At 39.4% G+C, this 15,857-nt stretch overlaps 1 protein-coding gene across 5 annotated transcripts in view; it reads right to left on the bottom strand.

Moving 5' to 3' along the window:
- SH3BP5 (SH3 domain binding protein 5) overlaps positions 1–15,857 on the bottom strand; it is a 65,071-nt gene that overhangs the window by 11,695 nt on the left and 37,519 nt on the right. For all 5 annotated transcript variants that reach the window (XM_073003485.2, XM_073003484.2, XM_073003486.2 and 2 more), the window contains 3 exons: positions 6,701–6,865; positions 3,857–3,987; positions 1,761–1,803 (listed from right to left, as the gene is read on the bottom strand). In XM_073003485.2, coding sequence (XP_072859586.1) covers positions 1,761–1,803; positions 3,857–3,987; positions 6,701–6,865 — 339 coding nt within the window. The remainder of the gene's footprint in view (positions 1–1,760; positions 1,804–3,856; positions 3,988–6,700; positions 6,866–15,857) is intronic.

The following is a 15,857-nucleotide window of genomic DNA, read 5'->3' as shown; positions in this document are numbered from 1 at the left end:
AAAAATCCTCCTACTCCCACAGGCTACCTATCGTGTGTCCATTCACACTGGTTGCAAGAGCATTCCTGCAAGTGGTCATGCATTAGCAAGCTTGCTGGAGCGGGGTGTGTGTGTGTGCTTACTTGGTTGCTCTTCTACTGTGCCTTTAGGCAATTAAGATGTTGGCCATAATGTTTAAATGGTCTTCACTTTGGTTTTTCAACAATCTTTTCAAGAGATGCCGCTATCAAATTGTGGAGAAAACAACATGTTCAGTTATATTTTTTCAACAAGGCAGCCCATCTAGGAGAAGGAAAACTCCAATTTCAAACCTCCACTGCCTTGTGGCTATATCCACTCATGGAAAAGGCTTCAGGAGTTAACCTCGAGGCAAAATCCGGAGCTGGAGTCCCGAAGGCAGCATGTGTCGTTCTGCCAACTCCTGCGACATTGCTAGAACCAGTTGTATTGGCCCTTGCCTTTCCATTGGACCATTTCAGCAATGTGGAGAGGGGGGATCTGCTGCTTGGGTAACAGCCTATCCTCCATATTACCTTACCCGGGCTTCATGCTCTGGAGAGGACACTCCTCGATTCAGAGCATGTTACCATAGTCTCTTGAGACTGAAGGATGCCTATAACCAAGTTATAGCTCCTAACTGCCCTGCAATGCAATGCTATATACTGCCCCATAGTGCTTCAAGCACTCTCTGGGCGGTTTACAAGTTCGTTATGCAGGCTACACATTGCCCCCACCCCCCAGCGAGCTGGGTACTCATTTTACCAACCTTGGAAGGCTGAGTCAGCCTTGAGCCGGCTACCTGGGATTGAACCCCAGGTCGTGAGCACAGTTTTGGCTGCAGTACAGCGGTTTAAACACTGCGCCACGAGGCTCTTGTTTTGGGCTTAAACTCCAATGGTAAGGAACAGTGGGAGGTACAGAACACAGCCAGAATTCTAGCTCCTCTCCTCTGAAGATGCTGGCCAGAGACTGGCAAAACATTAGGAAGAAAAACCTCCAGAACACAGCCGAACAGCCCAAAAAACCCACAACCACCATCAGATCCTAGCCGTGAAAGCCTTTGAGAACACAGTGAGACATATAGTTGATAAATGTCTGGAGAGCTAAATGTTCCCAGTTCTGCCCTTACAAGACCTTCTGCTACTGGGGGAAAACAGGAGACCAAGGCAAAAAGAAAAACAGGCTATGATCCTGTCTCCACCCTGTTCTTCTTCCACAGAGTCTAATACTCTGTTGGAAAGATCCTGTAGACTTTCTCTGCTCCAGTACGTACTGTTTTATGCAGATTTTCTTATCATATTTTGACTGGACTTGGATCTGTATCCTTAAAGGGAGGATAAAAATAATTGCAACAAAGGAAAAATAATACCATTACATTTAGAGGACATCCTCATATTCTTCCAGGGACAAAAGCTGTGCAATTCAACACAACATTTCCTCCAACTGTGCATAATGTTTCCTTTCAAATGTCTAAATCAGGAGCGGACAAAGTTTAGCCTTCCAGACGCACCTGGACTTTAACTCCCAACAGCTGTAGCCAGCACAGCCAATGGAGAGGAAGGCTAGAAGTCACAGTCCAGCAATGGGCCCATCCCAGATGGAGACTGTTATAACCAAACAAGATCATTCTCACAAGGGAACAATTAGTGTTCTTTAAAAAAAAAAAAAAAGACTTAATAGGATGTATTTCTCGTTTAAAATCAAGTAATGATTGATAATGCATGCATCAGTCTTTCCCAAAAACTGTATTTGATACTGACCTCTAATTGTACATAATATTTTGCCTTGAGTTCAAAGTAAGGCCTGTGGAGAAAGAACAAAATAGGGGAAAGGGTTTATTGTTATTGATAGAACCAGCTACAGATAAACATGAAAAAGCACTCACCGTCTGCAAGTGGCACAGACAGTTCATAGGCAGCCCCTCTGAACAGCTTCTCCTCTGCATCCTCTCCCCCCACCTACAGTTTTGTTCCTGTAGTAGAACCAGCATACAGGGCATATGAGTACAGTGGGGTCTTGACTTAAGAACGGCTCGAGTTAAGAACATTTTGACTTAAGAACCGCTCTCATAGGAAAATATTGACTTGACTTACATACTTAGATTTGAGTTAAGAACTGAAAAAAACCCACGTGGGAGGCAGGGAAAGTGCAAAATTTGAACTTTCAGTTAACTGTTGGCCAGTGAAAAGGGTGCCTGTCTGCTTCCTCACTCCTCCCAGCATTTAGAGGGTGGATTGGAAGACAGTCTTCAGACTGCCTGGTACTGTACTGCCTGGACTGTATTTTCCCTGCCTTCCCTGAACCTTTCTTGACCTAAGAAAAAAAACAAAATATCCCCCTCTAGTGGTCGAAGGCAGAATAGCAGCTTCCCATTAGTTTCTATGGATGGAAAAGAGCAGATACGGATCAAATGGTTTTCAATGCATTCCTATGGGAAATGCAGATTTGACCTGAGAACTTTTTGACTTGAGAACCGCCTTCCAATATGGATTAAGTTCTCAAGTCAAGACCCCACTGTACAGAGGAAGGGGCAGAGTAGAAGCCCTTAGCATTCGCGTCATCTCACTATCTACTCAAAAGTACTGCCTTAGAGCACTGAAACACTATGAGCATTATTTCATAGTGAATGAGGAATCTCATTCTATGCTTTTCAATCCATTTGTTAAGTGTAAAATGTAAGCACTAATATTGAATGCTCTGGGGCTCATATTCCAAGCTAATACTTGATAATAGAATTCCAATGCCAATTACTTTAATGTAGAAAAAGAATATTAATCCCTTCACAAGTAACTGTGCTTTTCCCAACAAACATTTATGCCACTATTAACTTGTAACTAAAACCAAGCGGTAAATGTTCAGCCTCGGTTACTTCCGTGTGCTTAACCCTGCCAAATTCTGCACACTACTGCATCCCAACTCTATAGCTAAAAAGCTAAGAACATTAATCATGTCTTAAAATATAACACAGAAAACAGCTTCAGGACAGGATTATCTGAAAGACCACCGGCTCCTGTATGAATCTGAGTTTAGGCAGGCAAACTACTAGGGAAAGAATATTTTACAATTGGAGCTTCACAGCACAAAGAAGGCCCTTTCATCTATCACTACTTACATCGCCAAACAGTATGAAGCAGGGGAACAGGGGTGTTGCTTTTGGGCACCAAAATTTACAGGGAATCAAAATATAGTGGTGAATCCACTGGTATATGTTACAAAAATAAACTCTTCCTAGCCCTAAATAAACACTTCACTTTTTAAATATATATATAAACTTTTGAGGAAGCACTATATTTTCCACCTCCTTGGCTCAGGCACCAAAATTACGAGCTACAGCTCTGATAAAGGGAGTCAAAGAGGCATATAAAACATGGTTCTTACAACACCAGAAGGTACACACAAAGGAATATAGTCCTTCAGGTATCCAGAGATCCTAAGCCATTTCAGGATTGCAAAACTAGGAATTAGCACTTTGAACATGCCAATAGTTTATTGTGATTATTTCAAGATCTGTGTGCTGCATCATGAATCTGTTACCCTGTTCTGTGTTTTGCATGCTAAAATTCAGAAAGTGAATTACAGAACACTTTACCAATAGCTCTATAATTCAGACACCCATACACAGATACTTGTTTGTGTAAATATTCTTAGTATTAATGGCATCTTGTATTTCACATGTCTATAAAACGAATTGTAGAGCAAAATACTTGAAAATGCTTGTATCATTCAATCACTATTCCTTCTCTCAAAAATTGTTCTTTCATTCTCACATACCCACACATTTCACTTATGCGTATGGAAATTTGTTTCACTTCATCTCTTGGCATTGGCATTATAGCTGCAGAACAATTACACATACTTGGATTTATTTATAGCCCTTTTCAGTTTCTTCTCCAAGTGTTTCATTCTGCCCATGGCGGCATTGTATTTGGCCGCCGTCTCCTTGTGCACCAACTCACTTCTGGTTTTTGTCTGTTCTGCCTCCATGACCTTTAAAGAAGAAGAAATAGAACTGGTTTTCAGCTGAAGATGCAGGTCTGTTATACACTTAGCTTGGGTTTCTTTTTAGCACTATTTAGCACTATGTCACAACCCTGAAGACTGGTACTATAGCAATGAATGAACAAACGAATGAATGAAATGGAAAAAGGTGACAAGTCATTCGCCAAAGTTGAAGTACTTTACTAAAAACCTGGGCCTTTTTAAGAAAAATGTAGTGTTAGATATGTGCTTTTGTCAACCTGGCTAAAATTCCTATTGTGACACATGCAAAGCAACGATCACTGACTTCCATGTACATAAACTCAAGTCATAAAGAAACAATAACTGGAACAGTATGGAGCCTACAAAGAAAAGAGTCAGTTCCTGACTTAATCCTAAATGATGCCCAGGATCTAACTGAGGGATTAGTAATGAAAGCTTGAAAAACAGTGAGCTAGCTGGATAGCTCAGAGGTTTAGGTATCTGGCTCAGTAGCCAGAGGCTGGGATTTCAATTCCCCACTGACCCTTCTGCGAGTAAAGCCAGCCTCTTTGGCCTTGGGCAAGCTGTATAGTCCTAGGGTGCCCCCAAAAGAAGGGAATGTTAAACCACTTCTGAGCATTCCTGAACTGGAAAACCCTGAAAAAGGGTCACCATAAATCATAATGACAGCACATTGTTATTGTTGTTGTTGTTCAAAAACTCCAGGCACAGTCAAATTATAAAAACATGGGCTGGTATTATATAACAGATACAAGTTTTAACAAAAAACCCTAAGTATTTGTTAAATATCGACACATTATGCGTGCTGTTCCTAATACTGCTTATTGTTGTTGTTATTGAAAACAGTAACCATAACACAGCAACACTGTCAAATTTAATACAAAGTAAGGGGAAATTACCTTGAGTTTCAATGTAACATCAAAGGTTAATATTTCTCCAAAACAAGGCACTTAAGGAAACCATGTTGCACTTATTGATCTATATACAGTGGTGCCTCGCATAACGATGTTAATTGGTTCCAGAAAAAAACGTTATGTGAAAACATCGTTATGTGAAGCACCATTTCCCATAGGAATGCACTGAAAACCGGTTAATCCGTTCCAATTGGAACGGATTATCCGGTTTTCTCTCTCCCCCCGCGGCTTGGATCTGACCCACGGCGGCTACCTCAGCCATGGCTGGACTCCCTAGAGTCCGGCCATGGCTGGGGTAGCCGCCGCGGCTCGGATCCAAGCCCCGCTGCTCAGCTGGGGGAAAATGTCGGCAGTGGGCTGCGGCCTCGGAAGGACCCCGAAGCCACCGTCCCCTGCCGACAATTCCCTTCCGAGCTCCGGGGACAGGCTGGGGGGTGAATCGGGAAGCTTGAAGCCTCTCCGCACTGCTTACCCAGGCCGTTCCCAGACTTCTGGAAGTACGGGAACGGCCTGGGTAAGCAGCGCGGAGAGGCTTCAAGCTTCCCGATTCACCCCCCAGCCTGTCCCCGGAGCTCGGAAGGGAATTGTCGGCAGGGGACGGTGGCTTCGGGGTCCTTCCGAGGCCACAGCCCACTGCCGACATTTTCCCCCAGCTGAGCAGCGGGGCTTCAAAGCTCCCGCCGCTCAGCTGGGGGAAAATGGTGCCTATGGGGAAAAATCGCATAGGCAAGATCGTTGTGCGATCGCAAAAGCGATGGCAACAAAGCCATCGCTATGCGATTTTTTCGTTAAACGGGGCACTCGTTAAGCAAGGCACCACTGTACAGCCTTGAAGAGCTTGAACCCAAAGAGTTCCTTAACTCTATTTTAAGATGCTCAGGTTAGCTCCTTTTCATGAGACTGAAAAAGTGCTCAAACAGACTTTATGATTGTTTCACCATTACATAATACCTACAGCTGGGAATGGTTGGATATTAATTTGTTGCCTGTAATTCAGAGTAACATTTAGGAATGGTTTTAAAAGTCATTTTAACAAATTGTTTTATATTGATAATGTGAACTTTTAAAATAATGATTTATATTTCATGTTTAATTCATTTGTTTCAAGGGGAAAGTTTGGGCTGGTTGGCCATTATTTGCTTTTCATCTAAACAATATTTCAACAATATGTTACTAATAATTAATACAACAGTCATGTTTCCAAGCTCTGAGCAATCCTTTCTGATGGAGTACTGCCAAGGTCAGAGCCTGGACATCTTTCAGAAGTCGTGTTTGTTGCTCTTTGGCAGCTTGTTTGTGTGTTGATATTGCACATGTTACGTAGTCTGCATCTACACACTCCTGTTTCAGGGTATGGAACTGGGTTTTATGGTCTTTCCTCCTTATCCACCATCCTGCAGCTCTGTTTTTACTTGTGAGTTTCAAAGGTCAATGGCATGTATAAAAGAGTCATCTTGGATCAACATAAAATCAAAAAGTTTCATATCACCAGGACTGAGGGGAAACCACAGCAACCAGAAGCAATACTCGTCTTGAGCTGGCAGTCATTCTGAATCATACTCATTTTGACAAGATTCAGATATTGCAATAGCAATTGGGAAAGCAACGTTGAAAATAACTTGTGCTGCTTTTTTTGGTACTCATACGAAGCAGCTGTTACTGAAATGCAACCTATAGCAGTGTTCTTCAAGGTTATGAGCTTCATCTCCTTGCCCAAAGCATCTAAAAATGTCCAGCTTTCTGCCAGAAGAAATGGACAGAAAAGTCAGCTTCTCTCTCTTATATGAGCCAACAACAGATCGTACCCTTTGGGTGGCATGATTGAGCATCTCTTGCCAAGCAGAATCAAACTGACGCTTGTCATCTTCCAGCAGCCTCTGCTCTGCAAGGGAAATAGTCTCCTTAGCAGCCCGTAGTACTTCAGTGGCTCTCTGAAAATCCTGGGTTGCCTTTTGAGCTTCCAGCTGGGCCTAAAGTGAGAGAGACAGCAAACGGATTGTAATACAGTAATAGAAAAAGGGTCATATAAAATGGATTGTTTCCAGTTTTAATGTTAGCCTAATGATTCTTTGTTTCACCCTAATTTTGGCTTATCTATCTCTAGACTGCATCCTTATGTTACCAATTAACAATGTTAATTTGTCTAGATTTAATCATGACCACGTGCAAATTACAAGTAGTAAGTTTTTTCAATCACCATTTGTCAGTGTCCAAAGTGATGTACACTTCTCTCGTTCAGCCTGCTAAATGGTCAAATAAGGAGAGGCATATTAATATTTGCAGCCATGATATAATCAGCCCTAAGAAGCACACAAGTAGTAGGAAAAGAGGACTACCAAACATGAGATGGATTGAGTTAATAAAAGAAGCCACAGACTGCAAGACCTAAGAAGGCTGTTAATGATCTGACCTTTGGGAGGTCATTATTTCACAGGGTCACCATAACTAGGAAGCGACTTGGCTGCACATAAGATGCCCATGGTTTCAAAAAGAGGAGAGGAGAGTCACTTCTAAAAAATGAAAGACAAGCTTCTAAAAAATGAAAGACAAATCGTTTCCACTTAGATTTGACTACATGCTATAAAATGTTCTAGTGAATTCTTTCCCAAATCTGGTGGGCTCCAAATGTCAGGAGGACTAAATCTCTCATCATCCCTGAGCCTCGGTCTGCAGTTTGGGAATGTTGGGTGTTATGGCCCAAATGTGCAGATGGTACCAAGTAGGAAAAGACTGTTCTGATGAAACTAATTTATCCAGTCTGAAGTTTTGTACAATCTACTATTTATTTTGAAGTTGCTTTAAAAAAGTTAGGAACACAGAAATTTAAGCTATGCAAATGTTCCATCTGGCCTTTCCCATGCAAATGCTTCTGTTGCCAAAGAATATATAAAACTCTAGAAATTATATCTTTCCTTTTTCCACTGCCAAGACTGTGCCAAACTAACACACAGGTTTTTTCAGCAATGTTGTCCAAAGATTTCATTAAATCTGTCAAGTTAACTTTCTGCTGCATTTGCATGACTTTTGCCTCTTTACACTCAGTTCATCAGAGCTGGCAAAAGCTTTCAGCATTAGAAACCATTTGGAAGAGTCACATATTAGCTGATAAAATGCCGCAGCAGTCCCCAGTGTACATTCATTGCTAAGGAGTTCTGACAAGAGCAAGCCAGCTTGCAAAGGCTTAATGCTGCAAGCATCACTGTTCGTAAGCTTCTCTGCCAACTGCTTTCTTGTGATGAATAGATTTATGTTGTGATGAATAAATGCCTTTGGCTAGATATCATATTTAAATGGCCCTCAGCCCAGCCTTGAATTATAATTACACTACAGTATTGTATAATCTTTAAACAAGCATTGATGATGATACTTACGAGCTTACATGTTTAACATAGGGGCTGGGCTGAGGGTAGGGAAAATGCTCAAAAACAGTCTAGCCATTTGATTTACTTCTAGGCCAGTTTCGAAGGGTGGGTGGAGAGGAAGAATACAATGGGCAAGACTGGTTCTCCCCCTGCCAGTGATACAGGATTTTAAGCTCTAGATTGCAAAACATTCTATTACATATCAGGTATTTATCCTGATCTAACTCAAGGAAGGCCAACATATGACCACCAGGGTGTTTTTGGACTGCAATGCCCCTTCAGCATGGCCAGTGATAAGGGATGATGGAAACAGTATTCCAACATAATCTGGAAGGCAAACACACACTCACTACCATGTCCAGCTAAAGATATTGGGGAAAAAATTCTTTCCCCAAGATGGAGCAGATTCAAACTAAAGATGGAACTCATGAACGAGATTAAGGTTTGAAAAACAACAAAGTAATGATCTACTTCTTATCTATCAGAAGTATATGATGGTACATATCAAAAAGTCTTTGCTCCTATTTTTATTCTCCAAAATATGAACAGTATATTAAAATAGTGAAGAATATATCTTACAGTTGCCTAGTAACCCAAATAATAAAAAATAAAGGTAAAAATTGCTTAATATATACTTATATATCAAACAGGAGTTGAACAGAATGATGATCCAGATGTTGGACTCCATTTCCCATTAACCTTCACCCTTAGCTATCCTAGCTCCATTGAGAATTACACAAAAGCTACATCAAGAGCCATAGTGCCCCATGCTGCATAACATACGTATGCACAGCTAAGCTGCATCATCAAGTCCTATAACAATATATAAAAGCAAAGAAACAATCTTACTGGTGTTCACACATTTTCCTAGCTTGCTGCAAAAAACTGCATCTAATTAAAAAGGTGCCATGGTACATTCACAGTTCTATAATTATGCAAATAACTGGGCAACTGAGATGCCTCTGGCACTCCATTAGTTAACTACAATTAGCCAGGGCATGCTACTCAAATATTATGTGAACATCAATAGGATTCCAGTCAAAGACAGCCATTTATATGTGGAGTTTGAGTTTCCTTTATGTGTCTCTGCATTTGTATGATTCAAAGCAATTCTATATCAGATATTCATTTTATTGAATGATATTTTCCTTCCATATTATTTTGAACATTAATTCGCACATTGTATCTAATCCATCTATATAATTCCTGTCTTTCTACCTCAATTACACAGCTTCTTCCTCTATACTGCATTAATTAGCAAATATTAATGTGTTGGCTAGTAAATTTACACTTACCCCAAATGAATTGTCCTAAGTCTTACGGTAAAATCTGTCACCCATTCCAATCAGTCTTAAAAATCCTGTGTGGTATAACATCTATGCAATTAAACCGATTATAAACACTCCACTTTCTCTTTTCACTCCTAAATTAGAATTACACAGCAAGCTACCATAGTAACATTTGTGAAGAATTGTAATGATACACAAGCTTCCTTTGTGTTGAATTGCCATTAATAATATATTATCACAGTCTTTCAGGAAGCATCAGCTACAATGCTTTTTTGTAATTACCAGCTTTATTGAATGAAATATCATTCCTGCTCATATGTCAGCACATCATTAAACTGATCATATGAATCTGTGTTTGTGTCCTGAGAGACAAACGCTATGACCATCTTATTTGAAACAGCAGAACTATCCTACAATTTAAGCAAATTCTACATGTCCAAATCAGTCTTCGTGTAACTCTGTTTCAACTTTAACTCCAGCACGTGATGAAGGTCAATGTGCTGGCCCCTAACACCCTGACACCCATTCTGTCACCCTCTACACCTAGAAACCCATACTCTAAAAAGAACCTCTGCCTTCCACATTATTTAGTACCAAGATTTTCCTAACTTTGAAAACCAAGGGAAAGCCTCCATAGATAGCAGAGATTCTTCTCTTCAGACTACTGCCCTTCAACATGTAGAGGTGACAGGAGAAGCATGCTTCCCCTCCTTGCATGTTGGGTAAGCACTTGGAGGAAAAGGCTGAGGAGGGCTGGAGATGTAGATTAATGGAGGACAAGGCCAAGCAGACCTCATAGGACATGGCTGGGCTGCCCACTAATATTCACATTTTGGTTATGGCGACACAGATGTGAATGAAGGGATCTCTTCCCACAAGAAAAGAAATTGTGAGGCCAGCTTCAGTGCTTCCGGCTTAGAGCGTTAAATGGCTTCATTAATTAAAAACAAGAGCAATCAGTATCTCTTGTTCATTTTAAGTGATTGTTTCGCAAATTATGGGTATTAGCCAGAAAATAATTAACAGCCCCTGGAAAAAGTGACAGAGGAAAACACATGTAGGATTTCTCAAGGCCATGTGCTCACTTAGGTTGTCAAGCCTGTTGCTATGAAACCAGAGTCTTTTCAAACAGATAACAACTTTTGTTAGAATATGAATCTTTTCTCACCACTTACTAGTGTATCTGATTTTCCTCCATTTGTCATCTCCTCTGTTGAGTTGGAGCTGGTTTTGGTAATTTTGAGTAAACCCAATTAAATCAATGGGACTATCATTAGTCATGATTACTTATAAGCCATTCAATTTAATTAGTCTGCTCTAAGCATGCTAAGTCCAGATCCAACTGTCTATGCATGGTAGAATGTATTTGTAGAAACATACTGTATAATTTATGCTGTTTGCTAAATAATTTTATAATTACACCAGTTTGCTGTTTACCTAATAATACTTAGTAACCATGACGAAATTCTTTTCATTTCAACAACCATGACTAATGTGTTGCTTCACTTGTACATTTCTCTGAGTAATAGAGACACCAATCCTATATACTCTGGAAGACCACACCCAGCAGTATTTTAGGGACTACCCGTAACTATTATATTTCTGTAGTCAGCAGTATGGCATGTTAGACTCCGGACTTATCACTTCCTTTACTTCAAAATGATATATTTTGTTCCATCCTATAGAATGGAACCCTGACTTCTACACAAAGTCCTGCTGAGATGACAGTGGCTACTTACACATCACAGAAAAGAACAGCATACAGCACCAAAAAGGAAGAGATAAGAAAGTACTGATTTGCATAAAACCAAATATGCCAATGTTTATGTATAGATACAAAACCAGAATTTAAAAAGCATTGCTACTCTGCACTTGAGAGAGGGGAAAGTGACCAAATCATTTGTGCTTATTTAGTCTACTATAAGAATAGTAGAGGATATACAGCTTCAACGTTCCTGATCTCCCTCTTCATTATTCTTTAAATGAGATTTGAATGACAGCATATTTAAATAGAGAAATATCTTCTGAAAGACCTCCAAATTAAGGACTGCCCTTCTTAGAAAAGCACAAGGGCCTGACAATACACCACTAGTTCTTAGCATTTAAAAAGTAATTTTCAGCATCCAAACCTGCATACAATATGACTGTTCCACCTCTTGTTGATCACAACCCCATCACCAGCATCACAATCTCCTACTACCAGCTACCCCACCACTAACCCTGACCAATCTCCTCAATTATCAGTTGTTCTACCATTTACACACTGATTCTAAATATTAAGACTCCATTTTCAAAGTCTATTTGCAACTGATATAAATACAACATTAAAAATATTTCTTAAATGACTCGAACAGTGAGATATATGTCCTTCTGGGCTCTCAGAAAAGGGGTAGAACCAATGTACTGAAGAGAACTGGATCACATCCTTTCTCCCTACCCCACCCCAGCCTCCAAATACTATGGCAAGAGCACACACACTGACACATGAATGCATGAAAGCTGCATGCAAGCACTTGAATGCATGTGCATATGCCCAGAGGCCAGATCTCCTGACAATGCAAGGGAGAACCTAGGAACATTCTTCCAGACACACAAAGCTAATTCATCCATCTCATACTCCCACCACTATACACATTCATTAATAAGGCTATAGTGGGCTGAAAGAAACAATAAAATGGCATTTCCTGCTTTTAAAAAAGAGGTGATACAGCCAAGAAATGGTAGCCTTTGCAAGTTCACCCAGTTGGCTAATGGGTCCAGTTCATAGCTCTCACCCCCTTTTCCTCTATCTCACCATTGCAAACTCCCATTCTACTACCAGTAGTTGTAATCTATATTCTTGGAATACAAACCCTAATAAATGAATTAATAATATTTTCTGTTATGGCAAATCTACTATTGAAAAGAAGCCCTATTAGCCTATCTATAATATTAAACTGCTGCACTGTTTATTTGCAGACGTAAGAGCCCGTGTCTGCCATGTGAGTACTTAAAACATTTTCACTTCTCTGTGAGTTACCCTTTAAAAAATCTTATAAGACACAACCATTTAAAGTTGCCTTCCCTAAGTGCTTTGATATGTTAAGCCATTTGAGACTGTCTGCTTGAACTTCCAGTATGCTCAGAATGAACTATTTTTCCCTGCAGCATAAATATTACACATCCATACATACAAAGTCCTGATGCCTTAGCTTATGATAGCATTTTCCTGTTGATGAAACACCTTAAGGGAATGTTATTTTTCCATGAGTTTAGAATGCCACAGCACCCAACCTTCAACAATACCATCTGACCTTTATCAAACACAGAGTGGGGCACAGATGACGGGCACAGCATTAAGTTCAAGCTTCTAATAGAAATCTGTTAGATAACAAATGAAATATGTTTCAGTGGTATGTGCTTTGGTACAGAGTTATCTATGCCATTTTTAAAATATCTACAGCCACAGTGTTCTGAAGATCTGGAAATCAATACTCCTTTTACTCTGCACAATTGGCATCTGAAAAACATTTTGCCCATTTTGAGGGATCTGATCAGGATGTGTCCTTCTCCAGTCGCCATCTCCCTAAATAACAAATGTGACCTAAAACACTCTTCTTGAAAGAATTCACTTTCACAAAGAGAACTGCCATTATTCAACTACATAAAGATCATTGCCAACAACCCACAAAGACAATGCATTTAATAAGTCCCATTCTTAGAGTGGTAGTAGACTATTACTTCACTGGATCTGAATGCAAATATAAATTAATATTACACTCCCACTAGGGAGCAACAGTGGTCAGACTTATTTGTGGATTCTATTTTAGTACTCAGAAAAACCACAAAGAGAAACCAGGCATAAAACAGTGGCTCTGTAAAGCAGGCCTAGAACTGAAGAAAAAGGTACATTTGCTTACACACCCAGTTCAGGAACTTGTTTTCCTTATCAGAACTGAAGCTTGTACACAATTTCTTTCTCACACAGGATCTACTTTTATTTCCCCCATCCCTAAATATCTGGATTTTGGCAGCTTAATTTCAGAGGGGTCAAGAGTTGTTTGTTTTGTTTTGCTTTTGTTTTTTGTTCTTGCTATCATTAAACTCCTGGGAACTGGAAATGCCTGCTGAAATACTACTTGAAATCATAAAGGTATCTGCTAGTATATCACCATTTACCTTCTGCTAAACCTGTACTACACAACCAATGCAGTATAGTAGCTAAAGTACTAAGCCAGGACTTGAAAGATCTAAGTGCAAGTTCCCACTGAACAGAAGCTCACTGACGACTCTGACCAGTTAACAGCCTGCCCTGCCCCACAGTGTTGTTGTAAAGCTATACAGTAGTAGTTAGGAGAAAAACCATATGCCGTACGCTAAACCGAATGGCAAAAAAGCAGTACAATATATACAAGTAAAGAATAAATAATCAATTGAGCAGAATCCTACTGCTCAGTTTATGCTAGTGTAAGTGCAATGGCATACATTGCACTGCCAATTATTGCTAATTAGCAACTTGTCACTTATACCCATGCCCCAACTCATGCAACTGGTTCACAGCGAGAAACACATATAGCAACTAGTAAAAAGTCAACGCTGCAATTTGCGCCACTGCATTCATGCTAATGTAACTAACCAATAAGATGTTGGTTGCTAAGATCAATACTAAACCTTTACAGAGAGTTCCTTTCATGCTATTACTGGTATTTCCCTAATTCAAAGGCTAATGTAAGTATTTAGTAACTGCTGTTAAATTATCAGATCTCCTATTCCCTACACACAAAATAATACTTTTTGAGGAAACTATGTACATTCTTTAAACATTCTGGATAGCCCAGTGAATTAAGTATGTGGCTGAGGTTGCCACTGAGTTGATTCACCACTGTGCATCTCAGGAGAAAAGCCAGCCTGCATAAGCTGTGGCAAGTTATAGTCCCAGATTACCCCCAGAAGAAGAGAGTGGTAAACCCTTTCTGGGTACTCTAAAAAAGATTGGAAAAGATAATAATAATAATAATAATAATAATAATAATAATAATAATAATAATAATAATAATAATAATAATAATAATAATAATAATAATAATAATAATAAAAATAAAAATAATAAAAATAAAAATATTATTATTATTATTATTATTATTATTATTATTATTATTATTATTATTATTATTATTATTATTATTATTATTATTATTATTATTATTATTATTATTATTATTATACATGGTCTTTAGTTTTCCACAAAGCTGCACCAAAATCTAAACAACAATAAGAAGGCAGTATTCAGAGTAGTAAAGCTGAATTCACAAATCCGCAACTCCATGCCTATGGTAGAAAATCTGTCATGAAAGATACATCAACATGGTGCAATAAGCCACTTTACATAGTAAACACCATCTGCTTGTCACAATCAGGAGTTATGTGGTTTAAAGCATGTAATGTGAATGGAATACTGTATGCAGTCAAGAGAAATGTAACATGGAGTCGGAATGGTTCTTTGTAAAGATGATTTGAAGGACTTTGGAATGTGTTTTTCTGAAGAAGCTGTGAGAATGTTTTCCTGCAATGAGTTACAAACTTGAACGAGATAAGGAGGCGGCCATGGAAGTCTCAACATTCCAGGCTAATTGGAGAACAACACCTGGACTGTCTCATGGGAAAATGGGGTGGAGAAAGGTGTTACAGCCCCTAAAATCTAACTGGTTGACATCTAGCTGGACCATGAAGAAGGGAGAAGTTTAGGAAAGTAGAAAATGGAGAATGTGTAATATGAAATAGCTCTTTTTATCTTTTTCTTTTATGGAAAATGAGGGTTTAAGTCTGATGATGGATTTGGACTGCTATTGCTAAGAATGTAGTTATCAGAAGAAAGGAAAGAGGGGGACTTACCCTCCAAAGCCACCCAGACTTTTAGGTGTTTTTATTTTAGCTGGGAAATAGTTATTTTACTAACTGCAATAATCTTTGAATATGAATATAATCTTTGAATATGATCTTTGAATATGCTTAAGCAACAAACTGATTTTCTATGAAACTATTTTTCTAATAAAAAACGTAATCTTAAACTTGTTGAGGACTGGTCTCTTGAACAGCAAACGGTAAGCCTAAATCAGGAGGTGGAAAGGCCGCAAGATTGCTACTACACAGAGTCATATCTCACTGAGCTTTTGTGAGTTCTAAGGAATCTGTACTTGCCAAGTAACAAGTAAGTGCAAAAGTGTTCTTTTTAGGTCAGACTTGTTCAAAGGGATTTATGCTACACTCTGCTGGAGCTTGAAGGACTCAGCCCAGCACAGAAATCTGCATCGGGTTAGACCGGTAGTGGCTGC

This window comes from Pogona vitticeps, chromosome 6, assembly GCF_051106095.1.
Source record: "Pogona vitticeps strain Pit_001003342236 chromosome 6, PviZW2.1, whole genome shotgun sequence".
NCBI lineage: Eukaryota > Metazoa > Chordata > Lepidosauria > Squamata > Agamidae > Pogona > Pogona vitticeps.
Note: the sequence above shows the minus strand (reverse complement) of the source record. Positions and strands in the feature narration are given on the sequence as shown.